This window comes from Rutidosis leptorrhynchoides, chromosome 3 (genome assembly GCF_046630445.1).
Source record: "Rutidosis leptorrhynchoides isolate AG116_Rl617_1_P2 chromosome 3, CSIRO_AGI_Rlap_v1, whole genome shotgun sequence".
NCBI classification, from domain to species: Eukaryota; Viridiplantae; Streptophyta; class Magnoliopsida; order Asterales; family Asteraceae; genus Rutidosis; species Rutidosis leptorrhynchoides.
In genome coordinates this window covers 141,845,355-141,867,541 of record NC_092335.1, presented here as the reverse complement: position 1 = coordinate 141,867,541, position 22,187 = coordinate 141,845,355, and the positions used below count along the sequence as shown (strand labels likewise).

At 32.5% G+C, this 22,187-nt stretch overlaps 1 protein-coding gene across 2 annotated transcripts; it reads right to left on the bottom strand.

Moving 5' to 3' along the window:
* Nucleotides 1–9,120: 9,120 nt before the first annotated feature.
* On the bottom strand, nucleotides 9,121–14,394 carry LOC139896869 (cysteine--tRNA ligase 2, cytoplasmic-like). 2 transcript variants are annotated; one of them, XM_071879515.1, is made up of 9 exons: nucleotides 14,124–14,394; nucleotides 13,208–13,271; nucleotides 12,316–12,477; nucleotides 12,030–12,200; nucleotides 11,307–11,588; nucleotides 11,098–11,223; nucleotides 10,792–11,019; nucleotides 9,682–9,798; nucleotides 9,121–9,610 (listed from the first exon to the last, which is right to left on the bottom strand). In XM_071879515.1, the coding sequence occupies exons 1-9, from the start codon at nucleotides 14,297–14,299 to the stop codon at nucleotides 9,320–9,322; spliced, it is 1,617 nt and encodes a 538-aa protein (XP_071735616.1). In that variant the 5' UTR covers nucleotides 14,300–14,394; the 3' UTR covers nucleotides 9,121–9,319. The 2 variants fall into 2 exon arrangements, with proteins under 2 accessions (XP_071735616.1, XP_071735617.1); XM_071879516.1 differs by lacking the exon at nucleotides 14,124–14,394 and adding an exon at nucleotides 14,010–14,082.
* Between the last annotated feature and the right edge of the window lie 7,793 nt (nucleotides 14,395–22,187).

The following is a 22,187-nucleotide window of genomic DNA, read 5'->3' as shown; positions in this document are numbered from 1 at the left end:
ATCATTCCGAAGTGGTTTCAAGAGAATTGTGTTTTTAGATGATTAAACGCTGATGGTAACATGGTGGAATATGAAAAGTTCCCTGGTAACAATAAAAAAGCACGCATATATATCAAAGTTATAATAAGGTTGTTTCGAACGAAAAGTCGAAGTTGTCTTGCTGGAGCTGTGACAAAATTTGCTACCTTGAAAGGAATTATCAAATTATTTTGGGTAATAATAACACTAGGGAATTAGCACAACTACGTGTTAAACGTTTATTCAGTTTCCGAGAGTTTTTCAGATGCATAACTATATGCATAAGTTCTTCCTTTCGTAGATGAAGTGCGGTTGGTTCATCCTCTCGATTGAGGTATTTTCAAGAGTCGTGAAAGGTTTTGAACGCAGATTGTAATTGTCAAGATACAAATGAAGTTTAAGATGAAATCAAGTGGCAAACTTGAAGAATTGTTTAGTTTCATATGTTATAATTAATATTTTAATTCATTTTAATTGTCCAATGTCATTAGTCCACAGTCGATAGTCTACAGTTAACAGTTCAATAATTCATATATAGTTTATTATATTATTTTCGAATTAATTAATACGTATCGTGACCCGTGTACATGTCTCAGACTCGATCACAACTCAAACTATATATATTATTGTAGAATCAACCTCAACCCTGTATAGCTAACTCCTGCATTACTGCATATAGAGTGTCTATGGTTATTCCAAATAATATATATAGATGCGTCGATATGATATGTCAAAACCTTGTATACGTGTCCCGATATTTAAAGTGCGTAAAATAAATAGCAGGAATTAAATGACGAGAAATAAAGTGCGTAAAGTAAATAACAGAAATTAAATGACAATAAATAAAATTGCGAGAATTAAATTGCGATAAAATAAATTGCGATAATTAAAATGTAATAAGGAATTAACAGTTAGCTAGGATTTTTTTGTTAGCGTGAATTCTTAACAAAATTTTTCTCATAGTTAATTTGTTTGTTTCTAACAAATTTTTTTTTGTCAAATGTTTTCTTCATTATGCCACTTGTTGGATTCTGATAGGTCAAAATCCAAATATGAAATTAAATGAAAATGGTTATTCTACGGTGAACGGATACATATATCTGTAGATGTAAGTATGATAGTAAATGACTGTTGAATCAGATTCGAAGAACGTACAATGTAACTTATTAATGTGAAATCTAAATATTCCTCGGGTATTACCTACCCGTTAAAATATTTTCACCATTAACAGTTTGTACAAAAGAATTTTTAATTATAATCTTTATGAAAATATATATACATATATATTTTCTTCAGAAATAATCATGGATTTAATGAGTTAATGTGATATTAAACTCATTTAATTTATCGCTAGGACAAGAATATATAATCTCTAAACATTAGAGGTTACATAATCTTCATGCCGAACGAAGATAATTGATGTAGAATGATACGTAGAACGATGATTATACTTGAGGTACAGAATGAGATGTTGAGGCTTGGATTGTTGATGGTACGGGTGCTGTTACTGATGGTACTGTTGGTGTCGGTGATGTTGCTGAAGCTGGTACGTTTTGCACCATATTTTTCAAGGCTACAACTCGGGTGCGAAGCTCGTTGACTTCTTCTATTACACCGGGATGATTGCCAGTTAGAACAAACGGATGAATAAGGTTTAGAATTTTAGATAGAATATAGTCATGGCGAGATATTTGGAAAATGAGTGTGATAATAGTGTTTCGAATGGTTTCGCCGGTAAGTGCTTCAAGTTCTTCGCCAAGAGTGCAGGTTGGTGGGTGGAAAGGATCGCCTTCTTCTCGTCTCCATCGATTTAAGTCAACTACGGACTCATCCCTAATTCTTCCAGAATCGATGATGGCTAATTGGTTGATCCATTCTGGTTAAACTACTTTCGGAGTTCGAGTGAAAATCCATGTCGGCATAGCTGTCGGAATAACTATCGGAATAGCTATCGAAATCTGAGGGACTCGAACTAGTTGAGGGATTCATCTCGTACGATCAGATGAAAGATTTTCGATAAGAAATAGATTATAGGATGTAGATTAGTATCCTGCAATACATAATTTACATATGCATATATAATACTAAAATCTCATAAGTTACGGAAGAATCTACGGAAGCTGTCTGGCAAAGATAACAATAACAGATACGCTAAGATATGAATTAGCAGATACGCTAAGATATGAATTTTGTCTATACACTATTTATGCAGTCAATACAATAAGATGTGTCTAGACTAAGAATAATGAGCAGGTAATTTACTAAGGATAATAAGCAGATGATTTCCGACAAAAATGATAAGGAAAACTTTTGACATGCAGACATGGTCGAAGTCCAGACTCACTAATGCATCCTAACGACTTATCAGTTATACACACTAATGCAGACCTGGTTCGCTAAGACCACCGCTCTGATACCAACTGTAGAGACCCGTCCTAATCCATCCGGACGAAGTCCATACCGATTATAAACGATTCACAACAGTTGATTACATCGCGAGGTACTTGACCTCTATATGATACATTTTACAAACATTGCATTCGTTTTTGAAAAGACAATCTTTCATTACATCGAAAGTTGACAACATGCATACCATTTCGTAATATATCTTACTATAATTGACTTAATAATAATCTTGATGAACTCAACGACTCGAATGCAACGTCTTTTGAAATATGTCATGAATGACTCCAAGTAATATCTCTAAGATGAGCAAATGCACAGCGAAAGATTTCTTTCGTACTTGAGAATAAACATGCTTTAAAGTGTCAACCAAAAGGTTGGTGAGTTCATTAGTTTAACATAAATAATCATTTCATAATTTTAATAGACCACAAGATTTCATATTTCCATTTCTCATAAACATACGTCCCATGCATAGAGACAAAAATATCATTCATATGGATTGAACACCTGGTAACCGACATTCACAATATGCATATAAGAATATCCCCATCATTCTGGGATCCTCCTTCGGACATGATATAAATTTCGAAGTACTAAAGCATCCGGTACTTTGGATGGGGCTTGTTGGGCCCGATAGATCTATCTTTAGGATTCGCGTCAATTAGGGTGTCTGTTCCCTAATTCTTAGATTACCAGACTTAATAAAAAGGGGCATATTCGACTTTGATAATTCAACCATAGAATGTAGTTTTGATTACTTGTGTCTATATCGTAAAACATTTATAAAAGCAGCGCATGTATTCTCAGTCCCAAAAATATATATAAAAAGGGAGTAATGAAAACTCACCTAATGTATTTTGTAGTAAAAATACATATGACTATATTGAACAACGCAGGGTTGGCCTCGGATTCACGAACCTATAACATTTGTGTATATATATTAATACACACAATCGTAGTCGAATAAGTTTATATATATATATATATATATATATAATTTATTAATGATATTATTTTTTTAGATTAATAATATATTTAGATTTCCTATATTTATTTTATATATATGTAAAAAAAATACTTTCATATGTTGTATGTGTTAAATATGTTTATGTATATATATTTCATTTGTTTATTAAAACCGTAGTTCTAATTATACTAAGTTAATATTAGTAAAAAAAAATGATAATAACATTTATAATATACTTATGTTAATAATGACTCTATTAATGATAATAATAATGATATTAATAATAATGCTTGTGAAGATAATAATTTTAGTGTTAATGATATTTAAGATATTGATTTTAGTAACTATATGTCAGTAGTACTCCTTATTATGTATATATTCATACTTATAATGATAATGATAATAATAATTATAACATTAATAATAACACTAAATAATAATCCTAATTGTAATTATAATTCTTATACTAATAATAACGATAATGGTAATATTCTTAATTTGATTAATGATACTTCTATATATTAGGAGTAATAACAATTATCATAATAATAATAATAACTAATAATAATAATATTAACCATAATGATAATAATAATAATATTAGTTATGTTAATGATAATAATACCAGTAATAACTATATTAATAATGATTTTAATTCCTATACTTGTAATAATAATAATAATAATAATAGTTGATAAATAGCAATAATAATAATTCTAAAACTAATAATAATAACAATAATAAATAAAAAAATTTAGAAATCTTATTAATAATGATAATAATATTTGTAATAACAATAAAAATAATAATAATCATAATTGTCACTAAGGTTATGATAATAATAATAATAATAAATGGTAATTGATACATACATTAGTAATAATAATAGTATTAGCTAATATTCATAATACTTAATAATAAGGATACTAATAATAATGATAATCTTAATACTTCATGATAATAATAATAATAATAATACTAATAACAATAGATGTACTAATAATAATAATATTCATAATAACAATTACTAATGATGATAATAATAATAATAATAATAATAATAATAATAATAATAATAATAATAATAATAATAATAATAATAATAATAATAATAATAATAATAATAATAATAATAATAATAATAATAATAATAATAATAATAATCATAATCATAATAATAATAATCATAATAATTCATATTTTTGTTATTGAAACTACCTCATCAAACCTGTTTAAAAAAATATGTCCTGACCCGGGATTGAACCCAAGACCTCCTGTTCATCAACATAACACTCAAACCGTCTGCTCTATCTTCCCTTTTCTGTTTTAATTCCCCCTCCGAAAATATATAACCCGTTTTTCTTAAACAACTTCTTCTTCTTCAAGCCTCAATTCGATTAAGACCCAAACAAATCCCTCAACAAGTCAAACCATTATATTTTAGGATTTAAAATTAATACAGAAGTTAATAGTGGTGATTAATTTAGCTGAAACAACAAAAAAAAATGAATCGAAGTTTCTGCTGCTGCTGGGTGTTACGGTTTTAAGAAGAAGAAAAAAATAATGATTATGATTTTTAGAACGTTTTGGAAAATTGTTACAACACGAACTACCCTTCAAATTGTTCATATAATCTTCCTCAATGATCAATTTAACTAAAAACATCGAAAGGATTTCAGATTTAGCGATGAACGAAATGGTTGACTTTTTAGATTAAAAGTTTGACTCTCAAAATTCGTAATCAATTTGAGAAATTATCAACCAAAAACTTTCAGATAGTTTAAGTAAAATCAAACTAACAAGATTGCATTTTTACATTTCGAAAATTCGTTAAAAATCAAAATACATCAAGAAAATGTAAGAACAGAGGTACCCGTTTGATTTTATAATTTCTTGGTTTTGTTTTTCTGATTTGCAGTAACAGATAGCAGTAGATATATTGAGTTTAATCGAATTATTTGGGTAGTACATATGACATACTCGACTTTTGTTTGGTATAGATAATTGAGATCAACTTTTGATATTAAGCAGACAAGAAAATATACCTGATGTTGATTTAAAACAGATTCATGACTTAATTTGATACTACAGGTTAATAATTACACCTTTATCTGATTTATATATGCGTACATAGCTGTATCTTCCTCTCAAGCAATAATAGAACTCAGAAGCAATTAAAAAAATTGATTTTTCTATGAAATAAATTCGTTTAAATATGTCTATATACATACATCTGCATTTGTGTATCCATATTCGTATATCTGTATTTTCTTATATCTGTATATTTCTTGTATTTATATATTTATCTTTATAGATTTTAACTAATCTTATTAATAAATATATATATTATAATAATTTACTTAATATTATAATTAGTTGTAATACATATATAATAATAATACTAACATTATTGTTACTAATGATAATGATGACTTTTACTATGAATCGTATAACAATAATTTTATTAATAACAATTATACGACTTATAATAATACTAATAATACTAATATTGATAATAATAAAAGTAATATTAATAATCTTAATGTTACTACAACAACTATATTTTTATTTTTTCAATTTAGTATATTTATATTACTCGTTATAATATTTTATAGTTATATCATATATTTTATATTTTGGTATTTACAATATATTTAATATTTATATCTTCCAATACATTATAATATCCATATAGCCAATAATCATATATAGAATTCATATATATATATATATATATATATATATATATATATATATATATATATATATATATATATATATATATATATATATATATATATATATATATAATTATGTTTTTAAATATAAAGTTTGAAATTATCTTAAATTATCTTTCCTAATACTAAATCACATAATAATAGTAATTTAGTTTATAATGTAATACTTATTTACATATATACTTTTTTTATATATACATTTTTATTTACAACAATTGTTCGTGAATCGTCGGAGATAGACAAAGGGTAAATGCATTTATGTAATCTGTTCCAAAGTTTTCGAGACTCAGCATTACAGACTTTGCTTATCGTGTCGAAATTATTTAAAGATAAAGTTTAAATTTGGTCGGAAATTTCCCGGGTCATCACAACTGTCCTCTTATCTCGGCTACTTTGGTCTACTGTGATAATGTTAGCTCTGTTTATCTCTCCTCTAACCCGGTTCAACATCAGCGGACCAAACATATTGAGATCAAAATTCACTTTGTTCGCGACCTGGTCGCTCAGGGACAGGTTCGGGTTTTGCATGTCTCGTCCAGATATCAGTTTTCCGACATCTTCACCAAAGGCCTCCCGTTTGCACTATTTGACGAATTCCGATCCAGTTTGAGCGTCCGGAGTACTCCCGCTCCAACTGCGGGGGGATGTTAGACTTGTTATATGTTAGCCCATGTATTTCTAGTATTTGGGCTTGGTCCATTAGTCATTAATAGGGTTTAGTCTATAAATAGTCAAGGTCTATGTACGTTTGGGATATGCAAAAATAATACACACGTTACTCTCCAACACTAAGCTCTATAGATGCATAGGAATTCAGTAAGCAAATTGGCGCGTTGGGAAGAGCATCAATAGTTTTGGCTTGCGTTTTGACGTTTTCTCCTTCTGTTCATAAGTCTTCTTTTATCATGAAAATTCTTTCTTTTAATTTTCGGAGATTCGGTACAAATGGAAAGGTGGGTTGGTTTCAAAAAAATTATGCACAAAAGAAAGTTCCAATATCGTTGCATTTCAAGAAACAAAATGCCAAGTAGTTGGGATCAGCGGGTTGACTTACTTTGGGGATAGTCAGATTTTGGTTATGTTGAGAATTTGTAAAGAGCATGTCGGGTTGTATGTTATTGTTTTGGGACTATACCGTTTTCAATCTGAATCAAGTGGTCCAGAATGATTTCTTTTTAGCGATCACAGGATATTGGAAAAGCTTCTTCAACGAGTTAATAAATGTGAGTATATACACCCCACATAATCATGAAAATTAAAGGGTTAAGTCTTTTGGATCAACATTGTCTAAAAAAGTCAAAGTCGATATATTCAATTTAGGTCTTACTTTAGTATATATATAATAATATAATACTCCGTAATAATAATTTAATTAATTTTCCTATACTGTATATTATAATTATTGCGTAATTATTATGTAATTATAACCTATAACTTGTCCAAAGATGGTTAAACATGGTCTAAATTCAATAAGCCAAATAAAATCAAAACGTGGATATCTTTGGATGATTTGATAGAAATACAAGGATGCGACTTGAGTGCTATGTGGTGATTTTAATGCAGTTCGGGTGTCTTTCGAAAGGTTTAGTTGTTCTTGTGTAGGTAAAAGGGCTGAGTTATTCTCTGTGTTCATCGATAATAATTGTCTTTTGGAAGTCCTGCTGGTGGGAAAGATATTCATAAGAGTTAGCGATCGGCGGTAGCAACAAATTGGATCGCTTCCTGATTTAAGAGAACCTTAGGGACATGTGGAAGGAGCTTTCAAGTTTAAAATGATGGCAGATGATTCGTTAATTACTTAATTAGGTATGCCAACATGGGTTTGAGTGTTATGGTTCATTGAAATTAGAAGTGCCTTTTCTTTAAATTCAAGTATAGTCTACTATGTAATGTTGTTCCTTTGGTTCATCTTAGATTCGGGTTTGAAAAGTGCTTTTTCAGTGAAACGTGCGTGCATTTTGTTTCTTAATATACGGCTGGTCAATCTCTAATTGTATCGACTATAAGGCTATTATTTTTTTTCAGACAAAAAAGAACTCATATATAACAATTGGGAACGTTTCATCAATGAAATGAAGCCCCAAAACAAAACAACGGATCAAACTTGAGAGCTCAATCTAAACATTCTAAAACCTAAACAAGAGCTAACAACCAATATTAGGCTATTATTACCACTGAGCCTTTGGCTGAGTGGTATATGTGGTACTCGAAAAAGAATCATGTGTCCCGGGTTTAAGTCTGACTAGAGGTTTTACCTCCTCCGTAAAAGAATCCCGTGTTCCAGGTTCGGGTTGACGTGTTTCCTCTAACATGTGTGTGGATATGAACGGATAAATGGTCTCCGACATTATGCTCGGACCCCGTTGACTATTAACTTGGTGGTTTAAAAAGTATAGGTTATTATTTTATGGCCATCTATCTATCTATAGTCTAATTATAAATTGAGCTCCGATTTTAAGGCACGTAGTAGCTTTAAAACGACAAAACTTCCCAGCCATTAACTTGAGAATCTTATCATATTTGCTTACACAAGATCATGCAAATTAGATGTGAAGCACACTCGTATGGAAAGACTTTGAAGAAGATATTACGCAACAACGAACCTATGCTTAAACACTCTACCGATTAAATCTTATAGACTTGAACAAATGCACATGGATTAAACATATAATACCACCTTTAGCTAAAGGGACTATATTGTACCAAATTACAAGCCCAGACTAAAGATTGAAACAACGATCGAGCTTAACCGTATTTAAAATAGACACATCCAATTGAACGAAAGGCCATTGAAGAAACTGAAAGCATTGAGAAATGATCGAGCATGATCAAGCCAGCGTCCAGCTATAGATAGTCCGAACACGCCCTTGGCCAAAAGTCCACTTCAGTTTTAGTGAACGTAGACATTGAAGAAGGATAGCGTTTAATGAATTTAGGTAGGTGTCAAAAAGATCAAATAAAACAAGATTTCAATACTGTAAATATCTGTGATTATCAAAAAATCCAATTTGTGTTTTTATATTAAAGGAAAAGGTCAAAATCACCATTGCGCAGTTAATGGGGTTGCCAGTGCCACACACAACCCAACAAGGCTAGCAACCTATATTCAAGTTGAAACACAAGTATCACTAGCTCTTACCACATGGTCTTTAGTTCACACATACAAGTTAGCCATCTCAAAAAGGCAAAATCAAGATTTTAAATCCGCTGAAGTGGTGGTTGGCGGGCCCTGCAGATGACCATCTGATGATATGGCTGCAACTTCCTTTTCTTCTTCAACCCGCACACATGGCTGCCATATAGTGTCCTTACCAACATCCATCAGAGCAATCCCCTTGTCACTCAAAACCTTCCTAATCTCATCACCTTTATCAAACTCTTTATTCTTCCTGTAATCCACCCTCTTATTTATAAGTTGCATTATATCATCTTCAGTTAAGCCCGCTCTTATTAATGCTTTCGCTTTTAGTTGATTCAAAACCTGCACAGCATGACAAACACCAAGTTTTACAATGCATTCAACATTAAAAACAGAACAACTTTTACAGTTACCTCCGTATATGTTGAACTGGATAGTAGCCCTAAAACATCCAACACATCCCTCACTTCGTTCTCTAATTCAACGAGCGACTGAATGTTTGAAAGCTTCTGTGGTTTTTGAAGTTTCTTCTGCAAAACAGTGAAAGCATGATACACAGATACAGACATCAAGAAGATGTACATTTCAATCCATTTACTTAATATATTGGTCAATTATGAGCATGAAAGCAGTTCAAGTATCAGTTTTTTTTTATATATATATGAGGGCTATCTTTTATCTCTGATGAGTCAAATTAGTAAAATAATATAACGGAAAGGGAAACAAAAGTTGTTGAATGTGTATGATGTATGCAGAAAACGGAAAGGGCCAATCTAAATTCTTACTAATATAAAACAGCTTTTGTTCTGTACAAAAAGTTACTGTACATTTCCAAAGAAAGTGTTTAAGGTCAACTGGCCAGAGCTAATGTGTTTTGAGTTGTAGAAAGAAGTATAGGACCCATGGTTGCAAACAACGGTTGCAGCAGCCGTTGCGGTGGCCGTGGTGGCAGTTTTGGTGACTAGCCCGTCCCGTTTCGCCCGAAAATGTCTAATTAGTCAGTCAACGCTAAAAAGTGAGGTCAAAGTTGGGAAAAGTAGGGTCAATGTTGGTCAAAGGTCAACTTTTATGTCTGACCTTATTCTGGTGTAAATGAAAATCTCAAACCCATTTAAAAATTAGCTAGGCAAAAACACCGACTTACATACTATACCTTAAAGATAAATTAATAAATACACAGTAATTATAGAAAAACATTACGTCTAAAGAACCTATATATTATTATAGTATTCAAACAAACACCACATCATCTTATTTGTAAATCATTTATTTTTAAAATATTTATTTTTAAAATATTTATGTTTAAAACATTTATATTCAATATATTTTTACATAAAAGTCAACGTTGGTCAACGTCCGTCTCGACCCCATATCAAGTATCAACCAACCTGACCTTTCAAGGTCCTGAACGACTTGTCTTGTGTCTTTTTCAACCTTGTATGGACTCGTTACATAACCTGCCCCGCCCAAAAGTTACGCCACCTCTAGGAAAGTAGAATTACTAGAAAAATCAACTTTCTGACCTTGAGCGTGGTCAAAATTGTGTTCATCAATCTTAATGCATCGTGTAGAACGCCTTTCAAAATAGTAGGCGTGTGCAAGTCATCAGATAATTTCTCTTCAAGTTGACTTCTCAGATTCTTGATGCATTTTTGCGCATCTTTGGTCGAAACAAGTTTCTTGCCACCACCAGTTTCCTTTTCGATTTCGTCTTGAAACTGTGAAATAGCACTCTTACAATCTTCTAGAGTCTACCAACCAAAAATAAGTCAACACAATGAATATATATATCTCCATAGTCAAATTAGATATTAATAAAACTTCTTTACCTGATAAATGTAAAAGACAGAATCTGAAGAGATCTCGATTTGAGCAATTGAATAATTAACCGGGGATCGATAATGTGTACCAATCAAGCAATGTCTCAATGCAAGTGGGTGATACTTTTCAGTAACCTAAACAAGTTCAAGAATATTTATAACTAATACACCATTAAAATCATCAATGACAGGTGTAATGAAGTATACATTATACATACGTTACGAATAGTGAAAAAGTTTCCAGCTGATTTTGACATTTTTTCGTCATTTGTAGTGACAAAACCATTGTGCATCCAGTAAGTTATATTGCTATTTGGGCAAGCAGCACAACTTTGAGCAATCTCGTTTTCATGATGTGGAAAGATTAAATCCATGCCACCACCATGTATATCGAATTTTTCTGTTAAGTAAGTTGCACTCATTGCACTGCACTCGATGTGCCAGCCTGGTCTTCCCGGGCCCCACGGACTGTCCCAACTGATCTCCCCTGGTTTAGCAGCCTGAACAAGATATATGTAAGAAAAACATTTATGACGATTACATTTTGATACAAGTGACAACTTCAAACCATTCACCTATAAACACGATAACGTTGGTCATGTTTAATCTCAAATGACTAAGATAAGGAATTTGAAGAATGGGATGAAAGTCACCGAAAGTGTATTTGTAATGCACAAAATATTACAACCTCCGAAACCAGTTCCGTTAAAAAAATGTATATTACTGTAATAATAACATAGTTTATCAATCATATTTAGTTATTCATATTATACATGTATAAAATAAATAAATAAAACTGTTTGTTGGTCGACTTGACCAACCAGACCCCCAAAGAAAATTTCCTCATATCAGCTGAACAAATATTGACCAAAAACCAACGCCAACTGTTTTATATCTTTAACTGTATATATTTATAAAAAAAAGTTCAAAAGACAACACACCTTCCACAAGGCAAAGTCAGCAGGATTGCGCTTCCTTGAATCAATAGCTATCCGCTCACCAGCTCGATTGTCTTCAAGCTTTCTTCCTGAGAGCCGCCCATAGTTGGGAAAATTATCAACAGAAAAATAGACATCGCCATCAACAGCATATGCACAATCATTGCTAATTATCTGCACAGAACACACGAAAAACACAATGAAAATCGACATCTAGTTTGAGTGTGTGAGAATGTGTACGTGTACGATTCATGTTACAATCGGAGAAAGAACATGCAAAATCAAACACCTTTGCTATCATATCTTTTATTTGATCCATGTGATCTGAAACACGTGGTTGCTCATCGGGTAGCAAGCACTGAAGATCAGCCATATCAACCAGAAACTCTTGGCAAAACCGGCGACTCAAAGATAAGGGGTCCTCCTTAAGCTCTTTCGCTCTTTTGATAATCTGCATATGAACAAGTCAAAATTCTACGCCGGAATTGCGTTGAGATAAAAAATAAATAACAGAAATCTATTTTATGTTACAATAGAAATAAAGAGTGAATATCAAATGACAATGAAATAATTCTCTTTTAGGAAACATAAATAATTACATCATAAATATTTAATTAAAAACCAAACAAGTTAGTAGTAATAGCTAGATTAACTAAAACATTCCCTTATTATATCTAATATGTTTTAGATACAAATACTCTTCATAGGGGACTAACAATGCAACTACATTCTAAACAAATAACAGTATCTGAGCAATGTCTTTAACTATATAACCATGTTCAGCTGGCAAGAAAATATCTAAAAAGATGAGAATAACAATAATAAAAAAAAATAAAAAAGATATGTGTATACATACTAATGCACACTTAAGTTTGACTCCAAAAATGATGCAAAATATAATTAATAATTATCTTTCACATACTCCAGTCATTCATTTTACATGGGTATAAATATAACTGTGAACCCCCATGACAGGTTTAAACTGTGAAACTAAGAACGCTAATTGATGTCCAGCAATAACATAATAGCAAAAATTATAATCGTGTATCAACAGATACAGATAGAAACACAAAAATAAGAATCATAAGCAAAGATAAACAACTGAAAAACCGAAAGGTCAAAGACAATTCATCATAAGTTAATCAGAGTATCGAAGGCAAGATAAGCTTTGAACATTTTACCTTATCATCCACGTCAGTAAAGTTCCGCACATATTTAACTTCATAGCCCAAGTATTTCAAGTACCTAAAGATGCAAATAGTTAAACCGTCGTTCAGAGTATTTCAAAGAAAGGTTAGTAAAGATAATAACGCAGTTGCAAACTAAATTTCCAAAGAAATATTATGGTTTTAGACACAAACCCGATTACCCGGCCCGTATACCCGAAAAAAGACCCGATTCCATATACCCGAAAAAAGACCCGATTCCATATACCCGGCCCGTATATCCGATTACCCGTCCCGTTTACCGGAAAAAAAGACACGAATACCCATGGAATAGCCCATTATCCAATAGTTCGTAAGTAAATGGGGACCCGAATACCCGTAGGGAAAATCGTTTCCACGCTAGTTAGTAACTAAATGGGGACCCGACAGGTTTGGGTCCGGGTTTGAGAAAGGTTTTTTCTAATCAGGTTCAGGTCTGGGATTACCTAAACCCGGCCCAAACCCGACACGATGCCATCCCTCTGCTAAACCCATTTTCTCCAGGTCATCATCAAACCATATAATAAGACCTGTACAATTTCAATACTATGAATTCCAAATCATCAACCAATATTTGTCTACATGCATAATCAAATCAACAATGTCTTGATTCTCTACATACAAAACCCTAGAATTCTCAGATGATAACTGTGAAACCATAAATATAAAACTCCTACATTCAGTGTACAGAAGCCCTAACTACATCTTTTATGAACCAAAGGAGCTCCAATTACACTCAATTACATAATTCAGATAACAAATTACAATTGCAATTTACCTAAAATTAACAGTGAAATAAAATCTGAAATATAACGCACATTGACTCAATAACTATAAAAACGATAGATACAGATAACGATAGATACAGATACGGATATATATATATATATACCGAAAGAGGATATCAAAAGCCACGTAAGCACGAGCGTGACCGATGTGACTGTAATCATAAGAGGTAACGCCACAGACATACATCGAGACTTTTCCGGGAACAATTGGAGTGAACTTTTCCTTCTGTTTAGTCATTGAGTTGTAAATATGAAACTCAATGTCACGAATTTGAGCCATTGTTTGCCTCGATCGATTGATTACGTTTAGCTTTGAGAAGAACCCTATATTTTTGGCAGCTGCAGAATCCCCTAATTTACTGTTAGCGTACGAGAGTTACATACACGTGAAAAAATGTACGCGTTCACGAGTTTTTATAGTGAAAAAGAATGGAACAAAAAGTGGACGAGTGAAAATATCAAAATAATGTAGGTGTTATAATAATAATAATAATATAGATATGGATAGTCAATTTTGGTGTATACATATAGTCAATTTTGGTACACAAAGTATGTATTTTTATATTGAGATTTTAGGCTATAAATACTCATGAATGCAAGCATTAAACTTGCACCATTTCTCACACTTACAAAGTGTTTCTTTCTTTCTCTCAATTATCATCTTTGTTCTTACACTTCATTATTAGTATTCTAAATCAAGAATCAAATCACTAAAGGTAGTTATAAGCCTACTGAATTATAACATCAAGAATCAAACCACTAAAGGTAGTTATAAGCCTACTGAATTATAACATCAAGAATCAAACCACTAAAGGTAGTTATAAGCCTACTGAATTATAACACGTTATCAGCACGATAATCTTAATACTAAATATGGTTGGCTCTGCCACCAAAATGATATATGGTCGGTTATACCACCAAAATGATATATGGTCGGTTATACCACCAAAATGATATATGGTCGGTTATACCACCAAAATGATATATGGTCGGTTATACCACCAAAATGATATATGGTCGGTTATACCACCAGAATGATATAGGTCGGTTATACCACCTGAAAAAATATATGGTCGACACTGTCGCCAAATTTTCATTTATGTTTACTAATATTTATATTTTTGTTATATAACATTTATTTATGATTGCTTACACATGGTCGACACTGTCACCTACTTATCATTTATGTTATATTAAATTTATGTTTAATGTTTATATACTTATGAATATAAATTGACTCTAATTTATCATGATGTTTGTTTTAATTTTTGATAATAGAAAATGTCGAATCTGGAAAAGCTTAAATTTACTCCTTTAGAATCAACTGGAAACAACTACATGCCATGGGTTATAAAAGTAAAAATGCATCTTAAATCAATGGGCATTCTTGAAACCATAAATGAAAACAACACTTGTTCTGAAAAAGAACAAGCTACGGCATGTTGCTTTATTCATCAACATATTGATGAATGCTTACAAAATAATTATGTGACTGTAGAAGATCCCCATGTTTTATGGGAAGGTCTCAAAAGCAGATTCAATAATCAAAGAGAAATTTTACTTCCAGCTGCAATGGAACAATGGAGAACATTAAGGTTCCAAGACTTTAAGAAAGTAAATGAATACAGCTCAGCTCTGTATAATACATGTTCACAACTTAAATTCTGTGGACATGAAATTAGTGATGCAGACATGATGGAGAAAACTTTCTCCACAATGAATGCTGCAAACATCACAGTGCAAAGAAATTTGAGAATGCTAAAGTTCAAAACATATCCTGAACTTAATTCATATCTCTTAGTTGCAGAGCAAAATGATGAGCTATTAATGAAAAATCAGCAATCCCGTCCTACTGGTACACTTGCAATCCCTGAAGCAAATACTGCAAATAATTATAAACAGGGACAAGGACGCGGGCAAGGTCGTGGTTATAATAACCATCACCATCATCATGCCAAAAGCCATAACTATGGTAGAAACCATCCTTATGGTAATGGTAATGGGCGTGGACGTGGTCGTGGTCGTGGCCGTGGTGGTCAAAGAAATAGTAATCCACGAAAATATAAATATCAACCACAAAACAAGCCCATTAAACAAGATGTTGAAGAAAATTCTTCTAAAAATTCTGAAGAATCTTGCTACAGATGTGGTAGAATGGGCCACTGGGCTAATACTTGCCGAACATCTAAACATCTTGTTAAGATGTATCAGGATTCGCTGAAAGGTAAAGAAAAGGAAGTAAATTTTGTGGATAATATTGATCCAACAGTCACTGAGAAACCATCTGATTTATATGAAGATTTCTTGAATGTTTAAGTTGTGTGTCTTTTGAAAAATAAACGATTTAATATCGTCTGTCTTTGTCATTATGTTTGCTAAATGTTTCAGTACTATCTATTTGCGTTTAAAATATTGTGTAATATTAATGTACTCACTATTTATTTCTTATATATGAAGTTCAATATGAATTTTGATGGAATACAACATCAATCAAGTGGTGGAGATCTCTGTATAGCAGACAGTGGAACTACACACACTATACTTAAATCCGAGAAATATTTTATTGATCTAAAACCAACGGAAGGAACTATACATACAATATCAGGACCTGCTAACTTGATAAAAGGGATAGGAAAGGCAAATTTCATACTACCAAATGGTACAAAATTTTTAATAAATGATGCCTTATTTTCTCCCAAGTCAAGCAGAAATTTATTGAGTTTCTCCGACATATACCTTAACGGGTATGATTATCAGTCAGTGACAACAGAAAATGAGAAATATTTAAGTATCACTGACAAGAGTCATGTGGTTGAAAAACTGCCAAGACTTAGTTCTGGATTACATTATACACATATAAATGTACCAGAAATACATATGGTAGTTAACGAAAAATATATTGATCCTGGTGTATTCAGTTTATGGCATAACAGATTAGGCCATCCAGGATCAACAATGATGAAAAGGATTATTGAATGTACTCATGGACATCCACTAAAGGATAGAAAAATCCATCATGATACAATGATTCCATGTACATCTTGCTCTCTTGGAAAATTGATAACTAGACCCTCACCACTTAAGGTTGAGAAAGAATCACCAATGTTTCTTGAAAGAATTCAAGGTGATATATGTGGACCAATTCATCCACCATGTGGACCATTTAGATATTTCATGGTTCTAATAGACGCATCTAGCAGATGGTCTCATGTTTGTCTGTTATCAAGCCGTAATGTGGCATTTGCAAAATTTCTTGCCCAAATTATTAAATTGAGAGCTCATTTTCCTGATTACACCATTAAAAGGGTGAGACTTGATAATGCTGGTGAATTTACATCTCAAGCATTTAATGACTATTGCATGTCTATAGGAATTGTTGTTGAACATTCTGTTGCTCATGTGCATACACAAAATGGTTTAGCCGAGTCATTGATTAAACGTTTACAGTTAATTGCTAGACCATTGATAATGAGAACAAAACTCCCTGTATCTATATGGGGTCATGCAATTTTACATGCTGCTGCATTGATTCGCATCAGACCAAGTGCAAGTCATAAATATTCCCCCCTACAACTTGCTTTTGGTCAAGAGCCAAATATTTCCCATCTTAGAACATTTGGTTGTGCAGTGTATGTTCCAATTGCGACACCACAACGTACAAAAATGGGTCCTCAAAGGAGGTTGGGAATATATGTTGGATATGAAACATCTTCAATATTAAGGTATATTGAACCTATGACAGGTGACGTTTTTACAGCACGTTTTGCTGATTGTCATTTTAATGAAACATTGTTCCCTAGATTAGGGGGAGAAATGAAAAATAAAGAAAATGATGTTTCATGGTGTGAACCTCAATTAAAGTATCTTGATCCTCGCACAAAAGAATGCGAGACAGAAGTTCAAAAGATAATGCATATACAAGAACTTGCAAATCAATTGCCTGATGCATTTACAGATACAAAAACGGTGACAAAATCATATATACCAGCAGTAAATACTCCAGCTCGAATTGAAATTCCAAAAGCTGGCAATAACGTCACTCATGAATCTTTGCCACGTCAGAAACGTGGAAGACCAATCGGTTCAAAGGATAAAAATCCTCGAAAAAGAAAATCAGCTGATAATGAAGTAAAAGAAAGTGTTCAAGAAGAACCACAAATCAGTACTCCTACTGCAGAGGAGATTGATGATGTCAATACAGAAATTGCAATCAATTATGCATATTCAAAAATATTATGGAACCGAAATGAAATGAAAAATCTTGATGAGAAATTTTCATTTAATGTTGCATATGACATCATGAATAATGATGATGATCCAGAACCAACATCTATGGTTGAATGTCAAAATAGACATGATTGGGCTCAATGGAAAGAAGCAATACGAGCTGAATTAGAATCACTCAATAAAAGAAAAGTTTTCGGATCCATCATTCTCACTCCTAAAGATGTGAAACCTGTAGGATACAGATGGATTTTTGTCCGAAAAAGAAATGAGAAAAATGAAGTTACAAGGTATAAAGCTAGACTTGTAGCTCAAGGTTTTTCTCAAAGACCGGGAATTGATTATGAAGAAACTTATTCTCCTGTTATGGATGCAATTACTTTTAGGTACTTAATCAGTCTGGCAGTTTCTAAAAATTTAGAAATGCATCTCATGGATGTTGTGACTGCTTATCTATATGGATCACTTGATAGTGATATATATATGAAGATACCTGAAGGATTTAAGGTACCAGAAGCATCAAATGCAAAACCCAAAGAAATGTATTCGATTAAATTACAAAGATCTTTATATGGGTTAAAACAATCGGGACGTATGTGGTATAACCGATTAAGTGATTACTTGATAAGCAAAGGGTATACAAATAATCTTACTTGCCCTTGTGTTTTCATTAAGAAAACAACATCCGGATATGTGATCATAGCTGTTTATGTTGATGATCTTAACATCATAGGTACAAATAAAGAGATCCATGAAGCCATTCAACTTCTAAAGAAAGAATTTGAAATGAAAGATCTCGGAAAAACCAAGTATTGCCTTGGTTTACAAATTGAGCATATGCCTAATGGTTTACTTGTACATCAAACAACATATACTGAAAAGATTTTGAAACGTTTCAATATGGACAAGGCAAAACCATTAAGTACTCCTATGGTTGTTAGATCACTCAATGTTGAAGCTGATCCATTTCGTCCATGTGAAGATCAAGAAGACATTCTTGGACCAGAAGTACCATATCTTAGTGCAATTGGAGCTCTTATGTATCTTACAAATTGTACAAGACCTGACATTTCTTTTGCAGTTAATTTGTTGGCAAGGTTCAGCTCTGCTCCTACCAAAAGACACTGGAATGGGATCAAACACATATTTCGATACCTTCGAGGAACTACTGATTTAGGATTATTTTATTCTAACGAATCAAAACAAGATTTGGTTGGTTATGCAGATGCAGGTTATTTATCTGATCCACATAAAGCTAAATCTCAAACTGGATATGTATTCCTAAATGGAGGTACTGCAATATCATGGCGTTCTCAAAAACAAACACTTGTTGCTACATCGTCAAATCATGCCGAAGTGATTGCATTACATGAAGCTACTCGAGAATGTTTTTGGTTGAGATCAATGACACAACTCATTACTGATTCTTGTGGACTAGAACGCGATAAAAGTCCAACAACTATCTATGAAGATAATGCAGCTTGCATAGCACAGATGAAAGAAGGGTATATCAAAAGTGACCGAACAAAACACATACCACCTAGATTCTTCTCATACACTCAAAATCTCATTAAGGACAACCAGATTGAAATGAGATATGTGCAATCTAGCAAAAACTCTGCTGATCTTTTCACGAAAGCACTTCCAACTGCTATTTTCAGAACACACGTTCATAACATTGGCATGAGACATGTTCAAAAGATGTAACAGCTGAAGCGATGTCTACTTGAGGGGGAGTCAACTCCATGCTGCACTCTTTTTCCCTTAGCTAAAGTTTTTTCCCACTGGGTTTTCTTTAGCAAGGTTTTTAACGAGGCAGTAATTTATAGTTGATCTTCAACAAAATAAAATTGCTATCCAAGGGGGAGTGTTATAATAATAATAATAATATAGATATGGATAGTCAATTTTGGTGTATACATATAGTCAATTTTGGTACACAAAGTATGTATTTTTATATTGAGATTTTAGGCTATAAATACTCATGAATGCAAGCATTAAACTTGCACCATTTCTCACACTTACAAAGTGTTTCTTTCTTTCTCTCAATTATCATCTTTGTTCTTACACTTCATTATTAGTATTCTAAATCAAGAATCAAATCACTAAAGGTAGTTATAAGCCTACTGAATTATAACATCAAGAATCAAACCACTAAAGGTAGTTATAAGCCTACTGAATTATAACATCAAGAATCAAACCACTAAAGGTAGTTATAAGCCTACTGAATTATAACAGTAGGGCAAATTAACCTATTTTTGTTTTTTATTTTTTTAATCTATTTTATTCGGATATAAAAAAAAGAGTCTTTTTCAAAGAGTTGATCAAATAGATAGGTGTCCTTAATTTACTCTGTTAAAAGTCAATGTAGCATTCCATATCACCTGTTTTTTCCACATGGACTGCTTATATGTACATAATTGAATTTCCATATCATTAATTTAAAACCCTATTATTTCTTTCTTAAAGAATAAAAAAAACCCAAAATTAATTCAAAGACGAATCCGTTTACTTGAACTCAATTCCATTTACAAACTCAATTCCGTTTACAAACATAAACTCGATTCCGTTTACAAACATAAACTCAATTCCATTTACAAACTCAATTCCGTTTACAAACATAAACTCAATTCCATTTACAAACTCAAATCCGTTTACAAACATAAACTCAATTCCATTCAAAGACGAATCCGTTTAGATGACCACCGGTGGCCCTGATGACCAACGACGGCGAAGACGAACACCGGTGAACACGATTTGAGTTCTAGATATATGTCAAATCTGATTTAAGTCAACAGTGGAGCTACCTTCATCTCCAGCGAGGTCTACAGCTCCGATGGTAAATGGCACGACAGATCGAGTATGTTTAATTCAAATTTTTAGTTTGGGTGAACACACGGTGAATTCATATCCGGACTGAGTCAATTTTTGAGATCCGAACTGTCATACCCCGTCCAAAATCTTCCTGAACGAATACAATAACATCTGGTACCATTGCAATGAACGGACCTCTATATGCCATGAACGAATCCATATAATATCTTTAAAATGAGCAAACGCACAGCGGAAGACTTCTTTCAAACCTGAGAATAAACATGCTTTAAAGTGTCAACCAAAAGGTTGGTGAGTTCATAAGTTTATCATAAAACAATAAAATTCATCATTTTGATAGACCACAAGATTTAAATGCTGCATGGTACAAATGGGCCCAAATCCTACACCCACCTGTAATGTACATGCGATATCTTTTAAATACAGTACACCTTTCTCGTGTACGAAATCATCTTTCATAAATCTTAGTAACCGTACACATATCTCGTGCACAAAAATAACATACACATAACCTGTGTATAAAATCATTCTCTCGATACATAACATTCACTTTTCATTTCTTTCATAGCTTGGCTTGGTAACCGACCTTAACATATAATGCGCATAAATAATATCCCCAAAACAGAACATCTCGTCTGTATAATAATCATATAAACTTCGAAGTACTAAACATCACGCTCACTAGCCCTTCCATCTAGTGAACATTCTGGGTGAGGGTGTTAAACCCGGTAGCTACCTTTAGGATTCGCGTCAATTAGGCGTGCACTAATTCTCAAAATTAGTGATGTTCCCTAATTCTTAGGTTACCAAGCAATAATAATCAGGGAAAAAATATTCATATCAATTGTGGCAATTATCACGTCCACATAATTCAATGGTGGCAATTATCACGTCCACATAATTCATTCGAGGAATGTTTTGCTTGTGTCTATCTCGTCAAACATTTATAAAAGCCTTTCATGTATTTGCAGTTCAAAATGTATTTCAAAAGCATTTAATAAAGCAGTAGTAAAAGTAGCGCATGTATTCTCAGTCCCAAAAATGTAAAGAGTAAAAGGGAATCAAATGAACTCACAATACGATATTTTGTAGTAAAAATATGCATACGACGG

What these genes read in the sequence shown, in the direction of transcription:
- LOC139896869 (XM_071879515.1), bottom strand. Translation starts at nt 14,299, where the DNA reads ATGGCTCAAATTCGTGACATTGAGTTTCATATTTACAACTCAATGACT. An exon ending in ACTTTTTCACTATTCGTAAC is followed by an intron (nt 11,224 to 11,306) that starts GTATGTATAATG and finishes GAACTTGTTTAG; the next exon opens with GTTACTGAAAAGTATCACCC. An exon ending in CTGTCTTTTACATTTATCAG is followed by an intron (nt 11,020 to 11,097) that starts GTAAAGAAGTTT and finishes TTTGGTTGGTAG; the next exon opens with ACTCTAGAAGATTGTAAGAG.